This window comes from Echinops telfairi, unplaced genomic scaffold (genome assembly GCF_000313985.2).
Source record: "Echinops telfairi isolate 266 unplaced genomic scaffold, ASM31398v2 ScPeMD7_7459;HRSCAF=8497, whole genome shotgun sequence".
Lineage (NCBI taxonomy): Eukaryota > Metazoa > Chordata > Mammalia > Afrosoricida > Tenrecidae > Echinops > Echinops telfairi.
This window is the reverse complement of record NW_022111359.1, coordinates 5,601,897-5,629,512: the sequence shown is the minus strand read 5'-3', so window position 1 is coordinate 5,629,512 and position 27,616 is coordinate 5,601,897. Positions and strand designations below refer to the sequence as shown.

General features: G+C 62.7%; 1 protein-coding gene across 2 annotated transcripts in view; it reads right to left on the bottom strand.

The window, feature by feature from the left end:
* Positions 1 to 65: 65 nt before the first annotated feature.
* Positions 66 to 27,616, bottom strand: part of KDM4B (lysine demethylase 4B) — an 80,248-nt gene continuing 52,697 nt past the window's right edge. Inside the window, exons 10-21 of one of the 2 annotated variants that reach the window (XM_045300020.1) lie at positions 19,606 to 19,707; positions 19,172 to 19,353; positions 14,569 to 15,023; positions 14,357 to 14,477; positions 13,737 to 13,915; positions 11,273 to 11,489; positions 5,947 to 6,023; positions 5,777 to 5,832; positions 5,498 to 5,606; positions 2,645 to 2,830; positions 2,394 to 2,558; positions 66 to 2,241 (exon numbers count right to left, since the gene is read on the bottom strand). In XM_045300020.1, coding sequence (XP_045155955.1) covers positions 2,017 to 2,241; positions 2,394 to 2,558; positions 2,645 to 2,830; positions 5,498 to 5,606; positions 5,777 to 5,832; positions 5,947 to 6,023; positions 11,273 to 11,489; positions 13,737 to 13,915; positions 14,357 to 14,477; positions 14,569 to 15,023; positions 19,172 to 19,353; positions 19,606 to 19,707 — 2,074 coding nt within the window. In that variant the 3' untranslated portion in view covers positions 66 to 2,016. The remainder of the gene's footprint in view (positions 2,242 to 2,393; positions 2,559 to 2,644; positions 2,831 to 5,497; positions 5,607 to 5,776; positions 5,833 to 5,946; positions 6,024 to 11,272; positions 11,490 to 13,736; positions 13,916 to 14,356; positions 14,478 to 14,568; positions 15,024 to 19,171; positions 19,354 to 19,605; positions 19,708 to 27,616) is intronic. The other variant, XM_030888263.2, reaches the window with a different exon arrangement.

Genomic DNA, 27,616 nt, shown 5'->3' with positions numbered 1-27,616 from the left:
CCTTCCTCAGAAAGCAGCAGTCAGGGAGGACAGCTGGTCATGTCCGGACAGAGGGTGCTGCCGCTGGCCTGCTGTGGGAGCTGCTGGTTCTGGGGGCCAAAGCCATCTTAAGAGGGGGCACCTAACCAAGCCATGCCCTCACTTCTGCAGGAGCAGACGCAACTGCCCCAGGAAAGTGGGGGGTGGGGTGGGGGTGGAGGCGCGGCAGGAAGGCAGGACACAGGTTCCAATTTCTGGATCAGAGGGCTGGGCAGAGATCTGCTCTAGATTCTCTGAGCGGGGACGTGGGCAGGCAGGCACAGGTTACATCACGACTGGGACTGGCCAGGGAAGGCCCTTGTGGTTGGGCCCTTGTGGGGAACGTACTGGTTGCTGCCAGGTTCCCTTCCCCAGACCCTGCTGGAGGGCCCGCCCAGGGGAAGTTTAAGCCACATCTTGGGGAGAGAGCAAGGCAGCACCCCATAAGGCAGCAGCGCTGTTCTGAGAGCGGTCGGTCGTCCTGGGGAGGCAAACTGGGGCGAGCATGTCCAGATTTCAAAGCTGTAGCCCAGGGACAGTGGGCCTGACCTTAGTCTCTTGTGGGCACCGGGGTCAGGGCAGACAGGGTGAGGGGACTCCTGAAAGCCCACCGTCACCTGGACCAAGCTCCCGAGCGCCTAAGTGACCTGCTCTGCCCAGCCCTGGGTTCCTGGCTGGGCTAAGTGACCTGCTCTGCCCAACCCTGGGTCCCTGGCTGTGCCAAGTGGGTGGTCTGATGGTCCCCTAGGCTGTGAGACCCCACTGCCATCAACTTAGCACCCCCCTTCATTTCCACGCTCTTGGCTTTCTCTGACCCCTGCAACCCTGCTGGACTCTTCTTTAGGGAAGAAGCACTGTCCCGCCTCCCCACATCCCTGAGCCTGGCTATCTCTTGGGGCTGGGCGGGGGCTACCCTGAAGGTCCAGTCAGCACCTGCTGCCCCTCCCGGAGAAGCCGGGGCTCCTAGGTACTTCTTGGGAAGGCGGGGTATGGGAGACAAAAGGCATCCAGCCCGTGCCCTGGTGACACTTGCTCGTGGCAGGCCCAGCTAACCAGCCTGCTTCCAGCGGGGTTCTGAGTGGAAAGCGAGGGCACGGTGGGCCTGGTCACCTCGGTGCCAAGGGACAGTTTGTGGCCACCTCCTACCCCTCGTGGAAGAGACGATGGGTCTGGCACACATCTCTGAGAGGCTGAGCTGAGACAGGCGGCGGGACCAGACCGTCTTCCTGTCCTCCGTGAGACTGCCTGGGGGGTTCACATGCCTCCCAGGCTGACATTGCTGTGGGAGGAGGTCTGCTGGTGCAGGTCAGTGCTGGGTTGTCACCCAAAAGGTGGGAAGTTCGAGCCCCAGGGTAGCCCCAGCTGCTCCGAGAGAGAATGCCGAGGCAGGCTGTTTCCTACAGACTTACAGCACGACCCCAACTGGCGTGGCTGACCGCTCCCTTCTCAGAACACAAAGGACTCAGTGTCCTGGCAACCCATACCCACACCCACTGTTCTCCCAGGTGCAGAGGCCCAGCCCCCACCCAGTCTAGGAAACACCGATTCCATCTCCGGAACGGGGTTGGCAAGGAACAGGTTTCCACTCTGTCAGCCACCAGGCCCCTCTCCCTCAGAGCCCGGCCTCTTCTTTGGCAGCTGTGAGCTTAACCGCTGCATCCTCAGGGCCTTTTCAGGGCTGGGCACTGCCTCGAACCATGGCCTCCAGCTGCTCCTCTTGCCCCAAAGGGCTAAGCCTGGTGTTCAGAGAGTAACACCCGGCTGGGGCCACGGTCCGGCAGTGCTGAGCCCTCTGCCTTCACATCCCCACTGACAAATGAGGGTGGCGGGAAGAGATGGGTGCCAGGGCCGCCTTACACAGACCCCAGAAAGACTCCCATGGCTGCCCCACCACCTCCGCCCTCCCGCGTTTCCTGGGCCAGTGCTTCCTGAAGCAGATGGCCGGGCCTTCCTTCTGCGCTCTCTGCCTCTGGATGGGCCTGAGCTGCCCATGGAAGCCTACTGTTTGCAACCACTAGGGCTTTGTAAGATCCCACCGAGAGGGGCCCACCACCCCTGACCTGACAAGCACCCCAAGTGCGGGGTGAAACACGGGAGGCACACCTGGTAGGTGTGGCTGGTCAGCGAGGAGATGAATCTGGCCTTGTAGATGTTGCCGTCTGCCCACCGCAGCTCCACGGGCGCGCCCTCGGGAGGGGGCCCCAGGCGGAGACAGTTTCTACTCTGCAAAGGAAGTGGGGTGGAGTGAGGCCCCGCCCTCCTTCCTGCCAGCACCCCTGCCCGGACGCTGAATGCAGGCTGCGGGAGGAGACCACCAGACCACCGGCGCCCTGGCCTCTGGAGGATTGCCCCAGGGCCCCCCCCTCCCCACTCACCGTGATGCTCTCGGGGTACAGGTTATCGCTGTAGGACCCGTCGTCAAAGTTCACCTCGTAGAAAGTCTGCGTGGCGGCGCCGATAACGCAGCAGCGGTAGTAGAGCCCATTGCGGTTCTTGGTGATTACCGTCTGACCCAAGTTCACGGCCCGCAGGAACTGCCCCTGTGAGCGTACGCCGGGGTTGGCAGGCGTGGGGCCTGGGAAGGGCGGGGCGAGGGAGGGGCCCGGCCCAGCCCGGCGGCACTCACCGGGTGAGCGCCCGCCTTATGTTTGAAGCAGGTGATGGAGACCACGTAGGGCCAGTCGTCGGGCTCCATGGGGACGCCTGCGGCGTGGGCGCAGGTCACGTGGAAGGAGGTGGAGCAGTGCTCGTAGGAGCACTGGATGCAGGCGCCCGACACGCGCTTCATGCGCTTCCGGCAGTACACGCACTTCTGCGGGAGAGACAGGGCTGGGGCGCTAGCTGTTGGCACCCACCGCTGCCTGTGCGCCCCTCCCCGCCACACCCTCCGAGCCATCCGGCCAGCCAGGGAGGAGCGAGCGCCTGTGCAAAAGCTCCCGCAGGCCCTGGGCAAGGCTGCCCCTCGCTGGAGCCCCTGCACCGGGTCCGCTCACCTGCCTTCACAGGGGCGGCAGACCCCAACAAAGGACGCCTCTGCGCCCATGCCAGTCACAGACATGAGAGTCCCTGTGAAATGCCCACAGGGGGCCCTTCCCGGGAGAGGGACCGCCAGGTGGTCCACTTCCAGGAGGTCCTGTGAGTAGGCCTGGATCCATAGCCCTGGGTCTGGCCCTGGTTTAAGGGGCCGGGGAGGACCCCATTGGGGCCGTGGACCCTGAGAGGTGGGCAATCTGGCCAGGGTCTGGCAACCGAATGCACCCAGAGGGTATCCTGGGAGACCCTACGGCCCTCCAGACTGTCACTGGGAGCCAGGGGATGGGAGGGGCGAAGTAGAGTGGCTGCTGATGGCCCAGTGCTTCTTTTGGGGGTGAGAACATTCTGGAACCTGATAGGGGTGAGGGGCTGCAGAACGCACCGGCGGCCCACTGTGAATGGCTACAACTGCAGGTCTGACACTGGGCCAGTTTCAACTCAAACAAGTCCTGGAGTGGGCGTGCCCCTTGGAGCAGGTGAGACCCCCCACACACCTGTCCCCAGCCCTGATCAGCAGCCACGGGCAGTGCAAGCCATGGGGTGGACCAGGACCAGCTTTACCTTCCAGAGTGTGCACCCCGCCCCCCACTGCCCCCCCGCCCCCCCTGCTGTCACCCTGAGCAGGGAGTGAGCAGCCCTACCTCGCCCTACACCCTGTTCAAAAGGCAGATAGCAGCCCGAGCCCGAGGCCGATCGAAGGAAGCGCAGGCTCGTTATTAATCTGTCAATACCTAATTCTCCCTCGGCGGCTGTGGGCAGCACTGATGGACAGCCCACCCGTGCTGTCAGGCAGAGCCTGCATTAACCCTCGGCAATGGGGCTCCAAGCAGGCAGGGTGCGGGGCAGGGAGGGGGTGACACAGGAGGTGTGTGAGAAGGTGGGAAGGACCCTCAGGGAAGCGTCAGGGAGGCAGACCTGCACAAGTGTCCAGAGAGACTTCTGGAGACACCAGGCAGGGGCTGTGGGCAGGCGAGCTGAGGAGGACCCCGGGGCCCTGTCAGAGTGCCCACCCACAGCCAGACGCACACAGTCCGTCTCCATGCTGGTGGGGGGTCGGCATCTGTGGGGCTGAAAACCCTCTTCCAGGAAGCTGATGCCCGGGGGGTGGGGGTGGGGGAGAGAGTGCCAGAGTCTGGCACGTGGGAGGGGGGCGTGCTCCCCCAGCTGAGTTTCCTTCTACTTCCCTGAGGGCCCTACCCAGCCTGCCACTCCTCTAGGAGGCTCTGCCAAGAGCCCCTGCAGCCCGGGCGGTGGCTGATCCTGCTCAGGGCACCATGGCGCCCAGAGCTGCTGGGCACATGACAAGAGTGGCCCGGGCAGGTGGGAGGTAAGGTTGCCCCTCACACAGGGACACAGGGCAGCGCTGGCAAGGCTCGTGTAAGCAGTGGGTGACCCGTCAGCACAGGCGCTGCAGATGAAATGGAGGCTGGGGACGGCAGCTGAGCTGGGGGTTGGCAGCGACTCACCCAGGAGTCACTGCGCCTTCTACGCAGTGTGGAGCCAGCGGCCTGCATGGCCCACATGCAGGCTTGGCCTCGCAGTCTGTCCCTGCAGGCCACTGCCCCTGCTTGTTCAGCTTCCCCCACTGCCCATCCACGCCTGGCGCAGGTGGCCCTGCACCTGCAAGCTCTGAGTGCCCAGGCCCTGTCCTGGCCATGGGCACCACAGCTTCACCTGAAGCGTGGGGAACCTGGGCTGTAGGATGAGGGCAATCTTCCCTCCCAGCCCCCCACACTGGGCTGCCTGTACCACCTGGAGGGCCTGGCTGAGGGGCAGCAGCAGGCAGGGGCCTGGCTGCAGGTGCGCAGGCTCGGAGTCCCAGGGTACTTGGTTCCTTGCTATGGCGGCAGGGAGGCCTGGTCTCAACAGCAGTGGAGTGGAGCTGCAGGCAGCCTTGGGGTGGCCTGGGAAGGTGGGGTTACAGAGGTAGGGCCTGCCAAGCCTGGGCCACGAGCTACTTTCTCAGTGCTCGGCCAGGTGTGGGCACGACACACAGTTTGGGCAGGAGGCGAGTGCTGGCTCTAAGACTGCAGCACCCGCACCAGCCCACTGCACAGACGGGGAGACTGAGGGCACTGCCGGCACAGGGGCCATGGCTGGATACCCCGGCTGGGTACCACCTGCGCTCTTTACTGGAGTGCCTCAAGCACCCCTGGGGTGGGCCAGGACCTGAGTCTGTCCACGTGCCCCAGCTTAGCTCCCAGATGCAGCCTTGGCAAGGAGGGGACAGAGAGATGGGGGACTGGCCTGCAGGCACCCACTGCGTGGAAGGTGCCAGGGGATGGCTACTGGGGTCCTGGCTGTCAAGTGGCACTGCTGACTGTGCACCAAAGTGAACACCCACCACGCTTCCTTCCCAGCCAGGACCAGGGCAGTGTGGACGCGGCCTGTGGGGAGCAAGGCCTGGCGTGTCTTCCCAGGATAGAGGGCGACTGTGGGCACTCACCAACTTCCACCGCTGCTCGGGGATGGCGCTGATGTCCACAGGGTGGCGCTCCATCACGCTCAGGAACCGGGCCTCGGGGACTGCGATGGCGCAGATCACGTGCACCCACCTGGAGGGGTGTGGGGCAGGGTGCTGTTCCAGTGCCCCCCAACACTCTCTCTCTCTCTCTCAGGGCTGAGGGGGCACTGAGCTGTCAGAGGGTCCATGTGCCCACCCTGCCCCGCATGGGATCAAACAGCGATGTCCCCGTTCCTGCCGCCCCCTCCCGGCGGGCCCCACCTTCTGTCGGCCGTCGTCTGCAGGGCTCCCCCCCGGAGGTTGCACAGGCAGCACTCCTGAAAGGGACCGTGTGCTGTCAGGAAGAGCTGGGGCAAAGCCCCCCCGCCCGATGCCGACCCACGGTGCCCCCCCCCCCCCACAGGCTCCCTCCCTGATGCGGGGCGAGTTACCGCAGTCCAGGCGTGGGCAGTGCACCGGGAACACGTCCAGCCTTCGGTGACCAGCTCGGGGCGGATGCCGTAGCAACCTGGAAAGGAGGGTGCAGGGCACACCAGACCTGAGGCCAGGCCAGGCAGTACACAGCATCGGGCAATGGCTCCCCCACCCGGTCCTCCGTCCTCCGCTGTGTCCCTCAGGAAGCCAGGGCGGCTGGGGCCCCTGCTGGGTCAGCACAGCAACCCTGAGAGGGCAGCTCAGCCCGGCTAGAAGGGTCCTGGTTCTGACACACAGCTCTGGGCCACAGAGGAGGGTCCGAGGGAGGCCGAGAGCATGCAGTGGTTGACAGTGGACCAGGACCAGGACCAGGACAGGAGACCGGAGGCCTGCAGGTGCTGCCCTGTGCAGGACTCACGTGAGCACACAGGCCAGAGACCAGGACCAGGGACACGGCAGTGGCCCTTCTGAGGAGCACAGCCCAGTTACAGGACCAGGGTTTGTGGCTAACGTGAGGCTCAGTCTTCGGCAACTGTCCCTTAGTCTGACAGTGGGGGGGGGGGGGACTGCCCCACTTGTGGCTCATCCGCCCCTGCGACCACATGCATTGGAGCAGCCTCTAGTCTGATGCCTATGCCTGACCTGCAGACATGGAAACTGCCGGCCTGTACACTGCACGGCTGCTGCCCTTCCCCCGCCCCGGCACATACACCTTTACGCGAGCGCTTCACCGGTGCAGGGTCTGCTCCCAGGGGCAGTGCTAGAGGCACAAAATGGGGAGGAGGGGTTTTCTGAACTGGTTCTCAGATCTGACCAGCCCTTAAGGGAGGGGCTGATGCCTTGACTCTGCGGGCAAGGAGGGCGCTGCTAATCACTGGTGTGCACCGGCCACCACGGACAGGATGAATCAAAGGTTCATGAGAGACGAGTCTGAGAGTCACTGCCTATCTGCCACCCTCTACGACTCGCCAGAGACACGTACGGCGAGGAAGCCGGGGGGTGGGGGTGGGGTCACACGTGGCCCGAGCGACAGCGTGACTTCCTGCAGCCACAGGGCTGAGTTTGCTAGGAGACCAAACCCAGAATTCCACCCTGAGAGTGGCCGAATCACAATGCCAACTCAGCTCCCCACCTGGAGTGGTGTGTGCCGTGAGCGTGGGTTCATCACCCTAGACCCCCACTCCGTGCACCCAGGGGATGCCCCTCGGGCTACGGTGAGGAACACACCATATGGGAAGCCCCGGCGTCCTGGGAGCCTGAGTTGGCAGTGGGAAGCCCCGGCTCCAGCAGGGCCAGCGGGGGTAGAGCTGCAGGGCCGCACTCCATCAGCCACAGTGGACAGCAGAGTGACGCCATGATCAGAATCCGGCAGTAAGGACTCACAGGGGGGGCATGAAACAGATCGTCACTGCCTCTGCCCAAGTGGAAGGACGCCTGGCAGTACCGTGGTGAAGTACCAGTGGCTCCCAGGAAGGAAGACTAGGCTGGCGGTGCCCACAAAGACCGGGGCCTCACAAATCCCGGGGGGCAGTTCTACTCTGCCAACAAAACAAAACCTCACTGCCGTCCATCCAGCCGTGGTCGAGGCCGGCTCAGAGCCCTCCTAACTGCTCCTGCGAGTTTCCCAGTCTGTGATCTTGACTGGAGTGGAAAGTCCAGTCTCTGTCCGAGGAGCGGCTCCAGAGGACCTGCAAGCTGCTGACCTTGCAGATCGCAGCCCGACTCCCAGGGCTCCTCCCTGAAGGGCGGAGGAAGGGCGCCAAGGGAAGGACTCGAGGTCAAGTGAAGGGCCGTCTAACTTGCATCTCCAGCACAGAGACTCAGCTCCTCAGTCATCTCCCAGATGCGGGCCCGAGGCCAGAGCACAAGCCCTTGAAGGAGGCAGGCCGGTCCTGAGAGGAAGCAGCCCACGGTGCTCTCTTCACCTTCTCCCCGCCGGAGACTGCTCACGGGGGCAAAGGGAACAAGCTGACTTTTCAGCGGCTTCTGGACACTGGTTTTGACCTGATGCCAATCCCACCAGTCAGAAGGGGGCATGCAGAGGTCAGCTTGTTATTGGCGTCTTGGCTGAGGTTCGACACAGCAAGCAGGTGCAGTGGGTCCTGGGTCATCTGGCAGCGATGCCAAGCTCAGGGAGTCCAAATCTCATAATTGGCGACTGACAGAATGCCCGCCACCCCCCACCCCCCCACCCCAGACCCCAAACACATGGAATAAGGGCTGTCAGGGCAGTACACGCCTGCTGGAAGCTGCCAGCACCACCCCTGCCCCTGCGTAGGAAACAGCAAACCCCACACCACACCAACGTCCCCGAAGTGGTACAGAGATCAGGGCCTCCACGAGGCCCAGGGACGCCGGGGTGGCGATGCCCACCACCTCCCACTGAACCCGCCGCTCTGGCCTGTGCAAAGAACAGATGGGTCTTAGAGCATGCCAGTGTAGCCCGGTCGACTTAGCCAGGTGGTGACTGATCCAGATGTGGTATCACAGACGGAGCAAATGAACACAACTCTTGGTATGCGCCGGTTTCTCCCCACCTCTCTCAAAGCCCATGGAACCAGGGTGCCTTTAGCTGGCAAGGAGGGCGCTGCACATTCGCAGCCCTGCCGCAGAGGTGCCTCCCTCTCCAGCAGCGAGTGCTCAGGGCCTGGCTCGCCTTTCCCTCCCACAAGCTGCCACGCTGAGCCCTGGCATGGAGGACATCAGGCTAAGTGAGCCTGGTGCGAGGAAGGCGCAGTGACTGTGGACGTACTGGCTAAGACACCTGCTGGCGAGTCCATTGCGACTCACAGTGACCCTGCAGTGCAGGACAGGTGAGACCTGGCCATGGGGATCCAGGGCGGCAGAGATTCAGGTGCTTGCACCTCAGCGAAAGCCCATCGGGAGTCCGTGCTGTGGGGCGGGTGGATGGCACAGGACGACTTCCACCATGTTCTTATTGGAGAGACAGTGGCTCGTCCGCCCCTGCATGAAACGCTTCTGCCAGAACTACCACTGTGCACCCACAGAGTGCCTTACCCGCCAGCATGCTCTCCCACACAGCATCGGCTCAGATCAAGGGCTCCCTCCACATCCACTGAGTGGAAGCTACTGGTCTTACCACGTCCCCATCATCCTGAAGCAGCTGGCCCACAGGAACCACAGGACGGCCTTCTGAAGACCCAGGGAGGCCCAGCCAGCTGGTGAGACCTTGCCGGGCTGGGGCAACCGTCTCCAGGAGGCTGTATTCACTCAAACCAGGGTCCACCCTATGAGGCTGCCTCTCCAACAGCCAGAGTCACAGGCCGGGAGCCCAATGGGAATGCCACCACACACTATTACCTAGTGACCCCTGAGATGACCTCTCCTCCTGTCCTGTGACTGTGTGCTCTGGGAGTCTAGAGGTCTTAGTTCCACGGGGAGGAATGCTCCCACTTGGAGCCTCTGCTGAACAGAGGGGTCAGCACGTTCCTCTGGCAACTGCCGGCTCCTCAAGCCTCCGTGTCACCAGGCAGAGAGTGGAGTCACCATACTGGCTGGCCTGCTGATCCTGATCACCAAGGGGAGAGTGGGGGCGGGGCCGGGGGGGGGGTCGCCAATGGAGGGGAGAAGAGCATGTGTGGAACCCAGGAGACCCACGACCTCCCAAACCCAGCACTACTGACCACTCTGGGCCCAGACTTTACAGGTATGAAAGTCTGGTCACCCCACCAGGCAGAGCCACGACAGCCCAGGTATTCGCTGAGGGTAAAGGGGCTATGGAGGCGGTATGAGAAAGTAGTGCTACACACCAGCTACAGCCTGCAGAAACGGGCTATGTTACATTTCTTCCTTGTCTTAGATGTGTGTGTGTGTGTGTGTGTGTGTGTGTGCACATAGGTATCCAGACACACGTGTGTACCTGTTCTCCCCCTTTAGCCATTACTCGTGACTGGTAAGACACAATGGGGCTGGTGTGTTTGGCTGGACGCAAGTCCAACTATGACATTACAACTGTCTACACTTAGAGGGAGGGGTGGCTTGAGGAGAGGTGCCAGGGGGCCCAGGAGCCAAAGGCTGGGCTGGGACGGCGGATGCTGTGTGTCAACTCGGCTGAGCCATGATTCTCAGGATGGGTCATGTAAGTAATTGTCCGCTGTGTGCAATCTGATGTGAGAGATGTGTCCTCGGGGTCAGTGCACATACACGTTCTGGGAAAAGCTCTCTTTCTAGTTCCTGCACCTGACTTATCATCGTCTGTCCTCGGGTTCTGGGCCCTGAGGCCACACCTGTGAGTCAGGAGAAGCCTCCAGGCAGACACCTGATGCACAGGTCTGGTGGCACAGCCTTCACATCCGCAGAGGCTGTTCTGGAGTGACTACATTCTCTCTGCCCTCCTCCCATGTCTGTGCAAACATGCATCGGGGAGGGCAGGTTCTCCCTCCCCAGGGGACACCTCCCACTGCACAGGGGACTCTGCTGGAAGGGGGTGGGCACAGCTTCACAGTCAGGCCAGGCCATCCTACTGAGTGTGGCTACACCCAGGTGCCCAGAGACCCTGCTCAGCAACCCAGAGCAGAGGGAGGCTGGCATAGAGGAGGGCCGCTGGGCCCCAACCCCAGCTCTCAACACAGACTATGTTCTGAGCTGAGTGGGGTCAAAGCCGCTGCCCACAAGGCTGAAGCCAATGCCACACCTCACGGTTTGGGTAACCTTCACCTTCAGCCTCCCAAGGCTAGTGGGCGAGGGCTCACTGCTCTCTGACCATGCCAGATGGTGGGGGGCCAGTGCCATGCTGGCCATATGCCTCACCCCCAGGTCAGGGAAGCAGAAGACAGGTCCTAGCTGGGAAGACCATTGGCTCCTGGACAGGGATGGGAGGCTGCTCCCCAACTGGGTGCACACAAGATTAATCAGCTCTGAGATCAAGAATGTGCTGCCTGCTTGGGGCTTGATCTCACAAGCTGCCCACGTGTGCCCGACCCAGGAGGGCCAGGGAGGGGGTGGTGCCAGCACAGAGCTACATCTGCTAACTAGCCTTGAACCTCATCTCGGCCCCAAGCTCCACTCTGACCCGATCACTGCTTGTGAGCTATGGGGGCGCCTAGTGAGCACCAACTCTCCCCCACCGCCTCACGGGCCCAGGAGAGGGAGCAAGGTTCACAGAACCTTCTAGCAGGAGGAGGCTGACTGGACAAGCAACCAACAGGTGCAGCCTGGCAAGGTCAGAGAAGGGCAAGAACGGTGGCCCTGAAGACGGCCTGGCTTTGCCAGCTCCAGGAGAGATCCGAGGGCACAGTGCTGCTGGGCTCCCGCACACACCTGGGGCTCAGGACACTCACTGCTGTGGACCTTGCCCGCCCCCCCCCGCCCCCCAGCACTCACTGGCATGGACCTGCAGGCAGCACTTGGCGCAGGCGATGAGCAGGCTGGTGCCGTCATCCCCGATGCAGGAGCTGGCCGGCAGGGGCTCAGTGTTCTCGCCGCTCGCAGTGAAGCACATCTCGGGCACCAGCGGCCGAGTCTTCTGGCCGCTTTTGGAGAGCGGTGCTGTGGCCGAGGGGCCCTCCCCGAGCACGGCCTCCTTCTCTGGCTGCAGGGACTGTGGGGTGAGGGGGGGGGTCTTCAGTGGGGCACCCAGAGCCCAGCATGGGCATCACATGGCCCTGCTACCCACCCAACCCTCCCCATCTGAACTAGGTCCTGCCCCTCCTATCCCCAACCCATCCCTGGGTGCCCACACTGCACTGGCCTGGCTCCCCGGCATGCCCTCCGCTGGACAGATGGCTGCCTCCTCCCATCCCAGTCCTGCCCCAAGGCCTTTCTTGGTACAACTGCCCTCTGCCTGGTGCTGACTTGCCCGCTACTCCAGCCCCAGGCTGCCCTCCAGTCTCACCCACAGCCCTCAGGGTCTGTGGGGTACTCGGTCCTCCCAGAGGTGTGCTGCACAGATGAAGCGTGGGAAGGGGACACTAAGGCAGGGCAGCCCCCCGGCCCCTGAGGCAGGGAGGCCCCACCACACACAGAAGACCCCTGGGCACTATGCTGCCTGGAACTTGAGCTGGGTGGGCAGGACTGGGGTGACTGACCTCTCCTGACAGGTGGGTGAGGCAGGACCCACACTCCTCCTGGCCCTCCTGCACCCCTGCACCTGGCGGGATCCAGGTGTCACACGGGGCCACAACTACAGCAAGTCTGGGCCCGATCCCCAACACGGCCACAGCCAGCCCAGCATGCTTGCACCGGAGGGGCAGCTAGGTCGGGGGTCTACCGCCGACACCCCCAACCCAGGTCTCGGCAGCGCTGCAAGGAAGGTGCCGGTGCCCCGAACGCCGGCTGCTGTGGCGCCATTGCGCACTGGAGCACCGTGACAGCTCAGCAGCTCACAGCAGAGCCCCCCCCACACACCGGCCGCTCCACAGGGAAAGCCCGGGCTTTCCACTCATGCAGTCACAGCTTCTCTCAGAAACCCGCGGGGGCTCTTCTACCCTGTCCCGCGAGGCACCGAGTTGGCATCGCCTCCACAGCAGCGAGCTGGGCGCAGTCCCCCAGCTGTGGCCCTGGGTGCTCCGGGTAGCCCCAGGAGGGCAGTGCAGAGTGAGGGGCAACACCGGTACATCCTCATGCACAGTGGCAAACACCCGCCTCCCCCCCCCCATGTGCACCAGACCTGGACCCTGAGCAGAGCTGGGAGCATGGGGTCCATGCAGGGGGCTCCTAACAAGCGCGGCAGAGAGCCAGGATACAGGAGCACAGGAGATGGCCTGACTGCTGGGGCTTATGGTCTAGAGTGGCTGTGTGGTGGGTACAGATGCTATTGCAGTAGCTCACAGGTGGCTACTCCTGAGGGGCTCAGCATAGGCTGGGCTGCCTCTTCAATGCCCACCTGGCTGGGAGGCACCCCAGCTCCGGAGGGCAGGGTTGAGGGGCAGGCATGGCAAAGTGAGGGTAGGAGGCAGGGGGCAGGGCTCAGAAGCTGCAGAAGGAAGATGGTAGGCCCTGGCAGCTCACAATACAGGAGGACTGGCAAGTGGACAGCCCAGCGGGCACGCTGTGGGGATCCGAGGTGCAGGACACAGGATCTGGGCAGAGCGGCCTGGTCCTGGACACCCTTTCCACAAGGCCCCTGGCAGAGGGCTGCTCCCGGGGCTGAAGCCTGTGCCGGCAGCACACGGCTGCGGCTCCAACTCAGGCAGGCCAGGGTCCCTGGGCCTCTCTCAGCAGCGCGCCCTGCAGGCTTTCTGCACAGACGCAGGCAACAGCCTCCCTCCCTGCTTCAGGGACTCAGCGGCCAGCACCCTCTGCACCCATGTACTGACAGCTCCTCTCCCTCCAGCCTCACCCACCCAGTGAGTCCCCACTGTCCTGGGAGTCTCTACTTTCAGCCTGAATCGGACAGCGTGTGGACTCCAAGTCCCTGTTCCTGCCCCCGCCCCCAGGAGAGAAGTGCACAGAGACTGGTCCCCAGGCCTGGGAGAGAGGGGTGGTGGTGGTGTGTGCGCACTGTTTGAAACCCCTGTTTGAAACAGCTGCAGGGATAGAGGAGCCTGGCGGCACAGTGGTGATGCCTTGGTCTGCTACACACAAGGTCAGCAGTTCAAATACCACCAGCGGCTCCATGGGAGCTAGTGCAGGCTTTCCACCCCCGTGGAGGGTGGCACAGGGCAGCTAGACCCTGTCCTATGGGGTCGCAGAGTCTGCATCAACGCAGGACGGTGAGAAAGCAAGCTAGCAAGCTTCAGAGGAAGCTGCAGAGCTGCATCTGTCTTCTCTCCTGGGCCACCTGTGCTACTGCTCCCGGCCAGACCGCCCCTCTGCTTGCCTGCACGCCGGCCAGTCGGCCCCTCACCTGGCTGTAGGGGTAGAAGAGGGTGCACACGGCGCAGTAGGGCTTGGTCAGCGCGGCGGCTGCGTTGAACTTCCGCTCGGCCTGGAAGCTGGCTGCGCTGTTCCTCCACTGCAGTGAGAGCAGTGACTTCAGGGCCTCGGGGTCACTCACATCCTCCTCGCCCGAGAACGGCAGCGCTTCTGCAGGGAGAGGGCCGGGCGGAGGGGCGCTCGTCAGGTCTCTGCTCGCCCGCCCCTCGCTGCTTGTGAAGTCCCGCTCTCACCGTCACCGCACCCCTGCCCAACTCCACCCATGAAGATGAACCCGTGCCAGGAAGGGCCCCCTGGGCTCTCAGAGGCTGACTTTCTGGGGGGAGGCAGATGGGTACAGACTGCCAGGCCTTTATTCTGAGGCTCCTCCTGTCAGGTGGCCTGACCGGGCAGGATCCCAAGTCACAGCCAAGGATGGGCCCGAGGGCCTCAGAGCAGCTGCAGTCGTCTTGGATTCCTGTGAGGGTGCCTTCGGCGCACCCTGGGCCAGGGGTGTGTGTGCACACAGAGTTGCATGCAGACCCAGCAAGGCAGTGTCGGGTGGTGGGGGGACCTGGGTGCATAGTGTCCGGTGGTGGTGGGGGCCCTCACCCTCATCACTGGAGGCCTCCTGCTTGACCACAGACAGTGGCGAGCGCGTGGGCGGCCTGCCCAGCGGGTGGCGCCGGCTCCTCTTGACCTCCATCTTCAGCTTGGAGAAGGTGGGCGGCGCCTGGGCAGGCACAACCCGTCGTGAGGTGGGCTCAGCCAGCAGCCCCAGGCCCCCCGATAACCGCCTCTGGACAGGGTCCCCGGGCACCCACCTGCACGTCGCCAGCCCGGGCAGGGGTCTCGGAGCGCCCAGCCCCACCCTGGCCCTCCGGCAGGGCCAGCTCCATGGGCGTAGCGGGCTCCGGCCACGCAGCGCCCTTCTGCACGAGGCGCTCCAGGGCCTGCTGTGGGGGGCCGGCGGCCCGTTCACTGCGGGGCACCACATACAGCATAGGGATGATGGGCCGTGGACGGACCTCATCCTCCGAGCCGCCTGGGGCCTCGGGCAGCACCATGTTGAGGGCTTCAGGCGGCGGGCTCTCCTCTGGTGTGGCGGTGGGGGCTGGAGCTAGCACGGGGGGCTCCAGCAGGGGCGTCTCCTCGGGGGCTGTTGGTGGCAGGGGCAGTGGGGGCGGCAGGAGGGGCAGGTGTGGGGGCAGGGGCCCATAGCTCTTCTTCTTTCGGTCGCTCTTGGCCTTAGCCGGCCGCAGCCGGCCCCTCCCGTCCTCTGCAAGGAGATGAGTGGCGGTCAGTGGCAAGACCCCATCTCTGAGCCACCAGACACCCCCCCCACCCATGGGCGGCCCCCACGTGGCTGCTGTGGTTTGGAACCAGGCAAGGTGGGCAGCCAAGGAGATCAGTGGCCCGTGGCCACAGCTTCCCTTCCCAGAGCCCTAACTGCAGGGGATGGGCATGGGTCAGCAGGTGTGCTCCCTGGGGCCCAACGAGCTGAGCAGCCCCTGCAGCTGCAGTCCAGCCAGAGTTGACCAGAGAGCTGCTCCACTGCAGGGCAAAGAGGGGTCACTAGTCAAAGAATGTGGTGGCCTCTGGGAGTGGGGCAGGGCTAGGGAGGGAGCCTCAGAGCTGGGGGCAGCCATGCTGATGCCCAGAGTCAAACCCCCAGAGCTGTGAGAGGAGCGGTCTATTTAGGGCAGTGGGGGGGGGGGTGGTCATGTTGATGCCCAGAGTCAACCTCCCAGAGCTTGCCAGCCAAGCCCGTGGACAATGGACACACCTGGCCTGCATGTCCCAGGTGCCCCAGCCTTCAGGGCGTGGCGTAAGGGTGTGGTAATAAGGGTGGCAGGCGCCCAGCCTGCTTGGGGAGTTCCGAGTGTCACCACCCCCACAAGAGACCCTGTGACATGTGCACATACAGGCGCACACAGACACGTGTACATACGCAGGCATACATGCACATCGGAGACCATGATGGGGAGTGGTTGGTCTGACGGGACGCTGGGGTGGGCTTCAGCCATGGTTTATATCTGCCCCCCTCCTGCAGTCTGTCGGCCCACCGTGCTGCGACGGCTGGCGTGCATGTGTGAGGCCGGAGCACGACCATCGAGATTTCAAATACCAGCAGGGTGACCCCCGGGGGGCAGACCCCATTGGAGCTTCTAAGAAAGACTCAGAAGAAAGCCTGGTAAACTAGCACTCTGAAGTCGGCCAACACTGTCTAGTCGAGGGCTAGAGGCTGAGCCACTAGGGTGGACACCCGGGATCACACAGGGCCACCACCATGGGCCTGGGCACCAGTGCAGGACAGGGCAGCGTAGCTCCCTGCTATACACGGGCCACCATGAGACTGACTGGGGACACACGGAACCTATGAGCCCACTGCAGACACACTGGTGACTGGAGCCCGCTTGAGGCTCTGAGGAGAAGGACCAGGTGGCCGTTGTCATGTGACATCAAGTGGATGCCAACTCTTGGTGACCTGGTGGGGCAGAGCAGGAGCCGGCAGCCTCAGGAACACTGGGGGCCATCTGTCGCCCCACTGAACAACATGGAGCCAGAGGCGCCACTGGAGCTCGGCTTCCATGGGACCATCCTTGGACGACCCACTCTGACCTGGGCCTGAGGCAGAAGGAGTTCATCACAGCGTCTGAAGGTGCCCTGAGCACCTACCATGTGCCCACACCCACACTGCTGGTGCCCACGCAGGCCGCCCCTCTAGTCCCATCCCTGTCCACCTCCTCGTGAGGCCGTCCCTACCTCTGGGTGCACCAGAGGGCTGGTGGGGGTCGGTGTACGGGCTGGCCGTCCATGGGTGGTGCAGGGGCGGCTGGCCTGCAGCTCTGATGCTGGGCAGGACAACAGCACTACCTCCATCACCAGCAGGGTCACCCAGGACAGACAGCTTTCCGGGAGTTTCCCAACTAAGGCCTGGTGATCAACTTTCCCAAACCAACCAGGAAAAACCTCTGGACCCAACAGAGCGCTGTCCACCTGGAGGCTGGACGCTGAGCCCTGAGGGTGGAGGACTGGGGTGAGCAGGGCTGGGGCAGCGCTTCCTCTGTGAAGGCAAGGGTGGGCCGCTAGACACAGCAAAGCATGCTCGGCCCCGCTGTGCACAGAGGTGCTGGCTGGTCCACCAGAGCTGCCCTGCTGAGCAACCCCCGCTCCTCCTAGTGCCCCATCTCCTTCCATTGATTTGTGTGGGCCTTGAGGGCAGCTCCTGCACCTTGGGCCAGGGTCCTCCGGCTTGGCTTTCCCCTTGAAGGGTCGTCTCCCGATAGATCCAGGAGCCTTGGTGGTACAAAGGTGACGTGCACAAGGGCCAGTGGTTCACACTCAGTCGGCAGCGACGCACTCCCATAGGGAGGGCAGCCTGTAATGCCTCCTCACATGGGATCCCCGTGAGCTGGAGGAGGCTCCCAATGTGTGCTACTGTGAGCCAGCGAGTCTGTGGGCCTTCGCTACCAAAGCCACAGGCACACACGGGCCACGTGGAGTGAGAGAGGGATCGTACGAATTGGCAAGCAGCCACCTGCCTGCCTGCAGGCTAGTCCCTCCACTTGTGGGCCTTCCTTCCTCCAGACACATTTCAAGTCAGCCTGTGGGGTCCTCACCACATGGCCACCACACCCGGCTGCGACCCCGGCACTGAATCCACGGGTAAGTGGGGAAACGCGGTCTTGACACAAACAGCTCCCGTCACTCGGGCCTCTCATCTTCCCCCTGAAGCCCGTGCTCTATCTGTCTGGCGAGCTTTACTCCGAGGCGCATCTTTTTGAAACGCGTATTTCCCGAGCCGACTCCGGCTCCTGGTGACCCCAGGGTGTCGGAGTGGAGCTGTGCTTCCCAGGGTGTCCGGTGTCCGGTGGCTGAAGTTTTGGAAGGAGACAGCCAGGCCTTTTTCCTAAGCACCTCTGGGTGGACTCAACCTGCCCATCTTGTGTTCACAGCTAAGGGTGTTAACCACTTACGCCACCAACCTAAACCCACAGCCACCAAGAACCCTCTGCACGGAGCCGACCCAGCTCACAGGTGCCTGTTGGACGGACGGGCAGAGGGCTGCTTCTCAGAGTGTAGAAGGCCATCGTTACAGAAGCAGACAGCCACACCTGTCTTCCTCACAACAGCGGGGGCGTTTGGACGGCCTGTCTTTTGGTTAGCAGCTCAGGGAGTCACCTTTTGCCTCGCCCTGTGGTGGGCAGGTGCCCGAGTCGGTTCCAACTCACAGGTCCCGTACAACCGGAGGCAACGCTGCGTGGCCCCGGGCCACCCTCAAGGTTTTTAGCACTGTGAGCCGCTGCTGCAGCTCCTGTGGGGCAGGCGGGCCGTCCCCTCACTGGCCCTCTGCTCACCCCGCTCGCGGGCCTCTCCTGGGACCCAGAAATGCGGCTGGCTTCTGCACACGAGGCTTAGCCAGCTCCTTGAGAAAGTGCCCCTTGGTCTCTGGACTTGTCTCTTTGGACCCGCTGTGTCACCTGCCGCCGTCCTCACGTGTCTGGGCAGACAAGACCGCATCCTGGAGGAGGGAGGTGCCCCCACTCCAGGACCTCTTGCAGCAAGGCTGCAGGTTGTGGGCTTTCTGGGGGCGCGCCAACATTTCCACACAGGGCACTCTCCCGCCCTCTCGCCCCCGACGGACGGGTGGACGGACGGACGGAAGAGCTCGCTCCCCCTGCATCACCTTCTCCAGCCTTGTCTCAGGACACTCACTCTTCCTTCCAGGGGGATGCAGTGGCTCCCAATGGGGACCCCTCTGCAGGAGCCCCTCCCTCGAGCAGCCCTATGGGCATGTCCGTCACGGTGGGCAGTGGTGCCATCGGCCTCTCCCACCACACCAAGGGGCCTTCTTCTGCCCGGCTCGGGTGCCTAGCACAGCCAGGGCCACCGCCACACCGTGGTCAGCACGGCCACCACACAGCCTCTGACACCAGCCACAGGGCCCCCCTCTGCGCTTACAACTCTGAGAAAACAAGGCTTTGGGACTCAAGAACCCCAGGGGACTTGCAGAACAGGGAACTCTGGGAACCCGACGAGAACCCCTCCACTGTGACCTGACCAGAAGCATCCCAGGCTAGCGGTGGGCAGCAGGGGAGGTCAGGGGTGGGGGGCTCCACCGTTTACATGGGCCCTCCAGACTGTGAACTCTGAGAATGAAACCGGACACCCAAAAGAGAAGACACACTGCGGAATTGTGGCCTAGCCTGCGGACCTCTCAAGTGTGCCCCCCATGGGGCCAAGGGGCACACGTGTGAACGACGCTTGCACAGGACCCAGGTCAGCCCTGTCTGTGGAGGTCCACATGCTAGACTGTCCCCTCCACCTGCCACCTCGGAAGGCAATAGTAATGGTGCCTGGGGAGGGGAACCCCTGGGTGCCCCAGGAGAACCCAAGGCACCCCTGGTGGACAGCGACACTGACCTTCAGCACCCTCGGCCTCGCGACTGGGCAGCAGCTCCTCCTCCTCCTCGGGGTCCGCCTCCTCCTTGGCACCCCCACTGCCACCATCCTCTAGGAGGGCTGCCCCGGCCACCGTGCTCTCTCCGGGGGCCTTGGGGTCTTCCGGCTTCGACTTCTTAGGCTGGCTGCGCTTCCGGTGAGACCTGGGGAGGGAGGCTGATCAGGTGGAGTGGGGGTCCAGGAGAAGAAGAGCCCTGGCTGGTGCCTGAGGCGACCCCCGGAGGGGTCTACAGGTGGGTGGGTGGGGCTGGGTCAGGAGCAGGTGCTCTTGGCAACTGGCGACAGGACCAACCGATGGATCACATGGAGGTGGGAGTGGGGGGTGCCCGAGCCCCCAGAGGCAGACAGCAGGCGGCGTGAAATGCCCAGACGACAAACACAGAGAAGACACTTACGACAGCCCCGGCTTTTTGGTCTGCTCCCTCCGCCTCTCTAGACTGGACTTCCTCTCCTCCTCAGTCCTTTTCCAGTGTCTGGTCTCTTTCAGACTAATTTGTCTAGAACGTAAATTTCAGGGAGGGTTTCTCTGGGGACGCCTCCCCTGCAGCCCTGGCAGCCCGCTCCTTCCCTGAGCTGCGGTGACACCCGCCCGCCTGGCCCGGGACCCACCTCCGGGGAGGGAGACGTCCCCGAGCCCCCGGCCTGCAGGCTGGACCTGGCTACCACTTCCTCGCAGGGAGGCGAGGATGAGACACACAGGGTCTGAGGTGGGCGGGCCTGAGGCTCCGTCCTTGAGGGCAGGAAGCCACGCATCCCTTCAAGGCCTGGGACAGTCACCCAGAAGCCTCTGCCGTGAGCGACATCACTCGGACAGCCTGGGAACTGCCTGGTTCTCGGGAGTGTCCTCCCCGTCACCCCTCACCCTGCCTGGGGGACAGAACCAGGGAGCGACTGTCAGGACCAGCCACAGGCACCGCCCACTGAACGTGGCCTGAAGGCATGGGTCAGTGGTGTCCCGCCAGCCACTAGGCCCAGCTCTGGTTCAAATCCAGCCCACCCCAAGGTCCTGGCAAGGCAGGGGACCATGTGAAGGGCCCACGCCCCAGCCCTAGCCAGCTGTGATGTGAGGCGGGGCTCGGGCACCGCACATTCTGGGTCCTCCCTGGGCAGCCTCGCCTCCAGACCATGGTCAGAGGGGCTCTGAGTCAGGGCCCCTACATCCAGCCTAGCTGCAGCTCTGCATGCCCCTGGGCACTGCCTTGTGCCCACCCCCTCACGGCCCCCCCAAGCTCTCCATGCTGGGTCCTTGAAACCCCCCCGACCTCCAGCTAAAGCCACCCCTCCTCCCACTCCCCTTGCACTAGTCACTGCCTAGCCTGCAGGGCCCCCTCTGGAGCCGCCGGGCAGCTGCACACGACGCTGAGGATGAGCCACGAGATGAGCGGCGAGGGCAGGGGGCATGCGGAGTGCGGGGCACAGGCAGAGTACAGCGGGGTGGGCAGCAAGGAAGCAGTGGGGAGGGCTCCAGGAGCTCAGGGCCAGCCCCCTCCCAGGGAGCATCTTGACCCCAGCGGCCCTGGGCAGAGAAGTCAAGCTCCACACTGTGTGGGACGGCAATGCCAGGGACCCACGTGAACACAGGTAGCACCCCTGCCCCCCAGGGTAAGGTACACACTGTGCACCCTCAGGGCAGCACCCACCTTGCCTGGGGTGAGCCCCCCAAGGCAGCGGCTTGTGATGTGGAGACCCTTGTGCCAGGGGCCCTGACCTGTCCACTTACCTTGCCTGGTTTCCCACAGGCACCCGGCTCTTTGCTGGGCCACACCTGACTCTGCCCCTACAGGAGGACATGGAGGGTCCCCCAGCCCCCCAGCATGCCTAGGTCCCCACACAGAACTAAGCTCAGAGTTTGGGGAGCCTTTAGGGGCTTGACCCCCAATTCCTGGCAGCCATGCACCTCACCACGTGCTGCTATGGGTGAGCATGGCCACCACAGTGGGGAGTGAAGTGGGAGACAGTGGGAGACTGGTCTGTGAAGTAGGGGCTGAACCCCAATGTGGTGGTGACTGAACCTTGAGCAGGTGGGCGACTGAGCCCCAAGGCAGTGGGCAGCTGGGTTAGGAAGCAAGACTGAACCCTGATGTAGTGTGGCGGGGGGTGGGGGGGGGAAATAGCTGAACCCCCAAGCGGTGGGGGCTGAACCCGGAGGCGATGGGGGTTGGCCCCGGGCCCCACTGGGACGGAGCAGGTGGGACCGAGCATGTGGCTGTTGGGTACTCTCTGCCCCCCTCCCCCCAAGGGGGTGACTCGGCCGGCCTCAGGGGAGCCGATTGCCCGGTCTTTATCCACTGGGTGGGCTCAAACTGCCAGCCTGCTGGCTGGGAACCAATGCCTAACTTGCCAGCAGGGCCCCTCAGTGACACACACAAGGCCCCAAGCAGGCTGGGAAAGTCAAGCCGCACGTCTGCTGCAAGCCCATCCAAAAACCACACCAAGCTCTCTGGAGGCTAGATCCACCTGTCCCCACCGAGCTGCCACCAGGGAGTGCTCCCCACGGCCCCTGGCTGCAGTGTACCCACAGCCCGCCCTGCTGCCCTGGCACCACGTCCACTCCCGAGGCGGTTGCTTGTGGAACTCGCTGTGGCGCTTGTCCACGCAAGCGTGCCCGCACTGCTGCGGCCTCTGCTGGCTTGAGGTTCAGGATGCGACTCTCCCTCCCCCACCGGCTGCTCTTCCCAATCTGTCACCACCTTTGGTTGTGGCTGGCAGTCAATATTTACATTTTTATGATGCTATAAATACCACGCGTCTGTGAGCAACAAAGCTGCTTTCACTGCATTCTTGGTTCGCTCTTCCTGGAGTGAACCATCGTCCCGCCTCCTTTCAGATGCTGTGTTCTTGTGTCTCCCACCTCGCTGAGCTTGTGGTGAGGGTCTCCTACAGCAGGACGCCTGCTCGACAGGCCCCGCGTGCCCACTCCCTGGGTCGGAGGGCGTGTTCTTGAGCCCCCCTTTCTTGGGACTACGCCCATTTTGCTGAGTGGGTCCTGGAGCTGCTAGCTTCCTGAGCAAGGAGGTGCACGCCAGGCCTCTGCCAGCAAGTCTCCAAGACCTCTCGCCCCTGGGCTCGTTTAATTGGCAGTTTGGCTGGGTACCTGGGCACCTCAGTTCTCTTCTGAATCCAAAGGCTTTGAAGTGTTACCGTCGATATAAATCCAATGCCATTAGGATCCCTCGTTTTCCGTGTGGACTTTGCCAAGTACTCCAAAATGTTGGGCAGTCTTTTGTTTGACTCAACAGTGGTGAAAATTCACAGCGCTGCACCATCCAGGTGGCCGGTGTCCAGCTACGAATCAAGAGGCCGGCCGGCCAAGCCCAGCCTACGCCCCTCTGCACAGGGAGAAAGAGGCACACCAGCCTCAGGCCCCGGGCAGCGGGACTCTGGCCTGCAGGGCTAGCTAGGTGGGTTCTGGAGTGACTTTCTGTGCAGTCTGGAGACCGAGTTCTTCGGGCACTGGGAGAACTGTCCTCTTCTCTAGACACTGGACTTCCCAGACCCCACCCCACCCCGCTTTCTCGCCATCCCTCTTCTCCGTCTCCAGCATCTGCCCCAGGTGACGCCGGCCCAGCTGGGGCATTTGGGGACTGGGTGGGTGTGAGCGTGCGCTTCCGCTACCCTGTCTCTCTTAAGAGTCAGTTGGTGGGATTGACTGGAGCCACACACTGGGCCTCCCCCACCGTCTGCCAGCCCGTCCTCCGACTGGGGTGGCTGCCTTGCTGCTGTCCTACTAGGAGCCTGGCCACCGCGGTCTCAAATACCAGCAGGGCTGCTCTGGATGGGCGGGCTTTAGTGGAGTGTCCGGACTGAGACAGACCAGAGGCAGAGCGCACAGGCTGCCCACTGCTGGGAGGTCAGTCATTGAAACTTCACCGATGGGGGCACACGGTCGGATTTAGTAACAGGAGGAGGAGCTGTGGCCTCAGAGCAGAGCTGACCAAAATGATGTGGGTGGAGCAGCACCCTCAGGGAAGGCCTTCGCTGGCCGATGGGGCACACCCCGAAGGAGAGGCAGCTGCACGTGTCCCTCGTGTGCGACAGGAGCCTGGGGAGACCCAAGTCACCAGAAAGAAGTGAAACGCACAACGATGCCCCAGGCATGAGTGAGCTGAAACGGCAGTCCCGCGGCTTACCGCGCCGGGATTGCCGAGTAATATGAGAGCCGCAGCAGCACCTTCCTCACCAAAGAGAGCGTTCCAAGATGCACCTTGAAGCATAACCCTGCCTGTGACTGGATCCCATCTATCCACCGACACGGGAGCCCAGAGCCAGCGAGTGGGGCGAGGCAGCGGAAGACCACGAGGAAAACCAGACTGTGGCAACGGGAACGAAGCCGGAGCCCTCACGGTGGGACCCTGCAAGACCAAGACAACCTGCCAATGTGACCATACACGGGAGCCTTGCCAGGTGGAATACACAGGAATCACACCGACGACATCTGTGGGAGAGACGGCGGAGAAGCTCAAGACCAACGGGTACAGCCAGGCTGCGGGCTGACCGCGGAACACACCGGTGCTGAAGGAGATGCCGTCAAGTCCAGGAGAGCCACAGTACAGCCGTGGGCACACCCCACCTGACGCAGAGGCCACCTCAGGACAGACTAATGACAGGACCCGGCGAGCTCGTCCATGAAGAAAGCAGGAGGGAAACCAAAGGAGATGTCAGAAGAGTGTGTGCAGCTTGCTCCACGGGCCGCGGGAGAAATGACGACTCACAAGAGGGCGGCCGGAGGAGACGCAGCACTGTGATGGCTCGTGCGAGGCCATCAGGGAAGAGCGCCCCCAGCACTTTTCAAGCTACAAGAAGAAATCCAGGCCTCGAGTCCTAACACTGGAGGGTTCTGAAGGAGGCGGGGCATCAAGAGAAAACGGAAGGCTACACGGTCACGGCACCAGAAAGAACCCGTCAGCCTTCAATCACGGCAGGAGGCAGCATGTGACCAAGAACAAACAGCCCCGAAGGAAGAAGTCCAAGCTGCACGGAAGGCCTTAGCCAGAAACAAGCTCTCGGAGTTGGCAGAACACCAATCAGAACGTCCCGGCAGCACTGGAAGCAGCCACTCGCCTGTGCCAAGACACCTGGACGACAGCTACCTGGCCAAGTGGCTGGAAAAGACCTGTATCTGTGCCCATTCCAAAGAAAGGTGACCACGAGACGCCGAAACTATGGGACGGCATCATTAGTATCACATGCCAAGAAAAGTGTTGCCAGAGACTCGTTCAAAAACGGCTGCAGCAGAGCACAGACAAGGAGCTCCCAGAAATCCCTGCCAGATTCAGACGAGGATCTGGAACCAGGGATTATCGTTGCTGATGTCAGACGGATTCTGGCTGAGAGCAGAGAATACCAGAAAGATGTTCACCTGTGTCTCCTAGACTAAGCAAAGGCAATGGACTGGCTGGACTGTAATCAGTGGAAGGGATACGGCTAACAGAAGGAAAACTCCAGGATGCTGCAATGATGCGCATGTGGACTCCGTGCACAGATCAAGAGACAGTTAGCCAAACAGAAGACGGGAATACTGCATGGCTTTACACCAGGACAGGTTTAAAGATGCCTAGGAAGGCGGCATCAAGGTTGCCTCCGTTCACCATACTTGTTCAATGGTGCTGAGCTGATCATGAGAGAAGCTGGAGACAATGACGGCGGCGGCATCAGGGCTGGAGGAAGGCTTACCAGCAACCTGTGCAGACGTGCAGGTGCCACAGCCTTGCTGGCCCGGCAGCCCTCGCTGATGAAGAGTAACGGCTGCGGCCGTCAGTGTGCATGACTCACGGCTCAGTGACAAGACAGCAGATGCTCACATCTGGGCCAACAGCCACCATCGGACAAACAAGAGCCTGGAGCTGGCAAGGACCTCGGTTCACTTAGATCCACGATCGATGCTCACAGAGCAGCCATCGGGCACACGCGCTGCCCCAGCCCCAGTTGAAGCGCTCCGAGGACAAAGATGGCACCGTGAGGACCCAAGCACGACATCTGCAGTCGCCTCACATCCGCGCCAAAGCTGAGCAACGGATAGGAAGGAAGGAGGCCTTTGGAAGAACGGGGAAGGCGGAAGGTGAACAATCCGTCCTGGAGGAAGCCCAGCCACAATGCTCCTCAGAAGCGAGGCTGCGAGACTTGTCCGTTGCTGAGAGGCGGGAGCCGCCCCTGGAGAAGGACCTCGTGGTTGTACAGTGGCGGGGCATGCAGGAGAGGAGGCTGCCCGAGGAGGCTGCTGTTGACAGCCACCGGGTGATGGAGCGACGTGGCAGTCCTTAACAGCAACGATGGCACTTAGTCATGACAGGTGCGCCGACACCACGCAGGTGGAAAGGGGCATCCCTCTGAACTTGGGTTCGGCAGGAGGGCTGGGCTTGGTGGCCAAACACAGCCTCCTCCTTGACTGGGACTGGGGACAGCGCCAGGGGACATTCATGGGTGTCACAATTCAGTGAGGGGTTCAGCAGGGGGTAGAGGTGCTATTAGCATGGATTGGGTGAAGGTCAGGGGTGCTACTCAACACCCTAGTGTCCCAGGCAGCCTCCTCCCACAGAGAAGGTCCCAGCCTAGGGTCGGCCGTGCTGAGGATCGCCTGGGGACACGGACAGGCTACTGCAGTGCACCTCTAAGATGTCACTCTCCCTAAGTCAAAATCCTTGGGGGTCGGGGTGTACTTCATCCCAAAATGAATTCCAGAAAGCTCAAGGAGGCCCACACAGGGAGGGGGAGGGAGGGGTACGCTGCCGCTGCTGAGACAAGAGGTGCCCACGTGCAAATAAGACCAGCAGTGGCCTGGGCATTAAATGAGGCACGCCAACCACCAGCCTAACCAAGAAAGGGGCAGGCCTCCCCAGTTACTGCTGAGAAATCAGAGGATCAGGCTTCTTCCAGCAGCCTAAAGGCTTTAACGAAAATTACATCCCTGCAACTCAACTTCATTTGTTATTCAGTCTCGCTGTCGGAACAGCCAGCAGTGCGGGAGAGCGGAGGAGCAGAGCGTGATGGGGCTGGTGTGCGGGGGCCAGGGGGCAGCTTGGGGCGGGGGTGGCTCTGAGCAGTCAGGTGGGCACGAGGCTGGCCCGGACAGGGATGTGGTTCTGGCCTGAGAAGGGTCATCTGAGGCGGGCACAGCAGTGGGCATCCCAACCGCCCAGCTCTTCTCCCTGTTTCCACTGGGTGGCCCAACTCTGACCCCATGGGACAGAGCAGAACTGCCCATCAAGCTTCACAGCCCTCTCCCTCGGCGCTTAGGCGTGGGCTCAAACAGCCGCCCTCTCCTCTCGGCTTGCAGCTGCAACCCTCACTGAGGCACCACCGGGCCGGCAGCTCTGCAAGTGTCTCTAATCCCATCCCATCCTGTTTATTGGCAATCCATTCTGTTGACCAATTAGCCTGAGCCAAAATCAATTAGCCGTTATGCAAATAGTGCACTGGCCCTGCCAGTGAGGAGTGTGGGACCCTGCCAGGCAGCCCTGCCCCACACTTGGGGACAATGGGAGGGGCCCAGAGAACAGCTCGCCACCTGGCTGTCAGGACCTCAGGAGCATCTCCATTTGAGGGAGGGGCTGGGGGCTCAGACAGGCTCCCTGCATTCTCTGCAGAGTCCTGTGGCATCCCATCACCATGGAAACGATTTGGCCAGCCTCCAGGGTGCGGGGGGGCCCTGGTAGAGGCTGCCCATTGCCAGCCAGGACAGGACGAAGCCCACAGAAAGGCCCACTGTCCCAACCAAAGGGGACGCAGGGGACAGGGCAGAAGCGCCTGATGGCGCATTTTTTGAAAACCTGGAAACTGAGAAGGGGTTTCATCTGGATCCTTAAATGGTTAGAAAAATGAGGAGGGGCAGAAGCCTGCCTGAAGAATTTACATCCACAGTGCTGTGGTGAGTAGAGTTCTCTGAGCACACAGTCCAAAGTCTACCAGCGTGTGTGCTGTCAGCGATGGCCACCAAGCCGTGGAGGGTCACTCTGACTCTGGATTCACCCACAGGCTCCACGGGACTGGCTTGGGGCCACTTGGGCTCTGGTGGTGACCCTGAGCACTCACACAATTCCCGCACACAGAGATAAGGAGAGGCGGGCTGGACGAGGAGGACGAGAGTTCTGGGGGGCCGGGTCTACAGGGCTGTCCCCACCAGCTGAGCCCAGCCCCCAGTCCTCTTGGCCAGCACAAGACACCCGTCCACCCTCCCTAGACACCGACGCACTGGCTGCTGGGTGCTGAGTGTGGGAAGGATCGATGTGGGTAAAGAGGGGGGTCCTTCAGCATCCAGGAGGGATTGGGAGAAGAGACTGAGGGACGGGCCAAGGGTGTCCAGGAGGCAGGGCCAGAGCTGGAACCCACGCTCCATGTGAGGGCCAGCCCCGGGCCACGGACACTGGGACAGACGGGACAGGGCCCCAAGGGCTCTTGGCACCGCACACT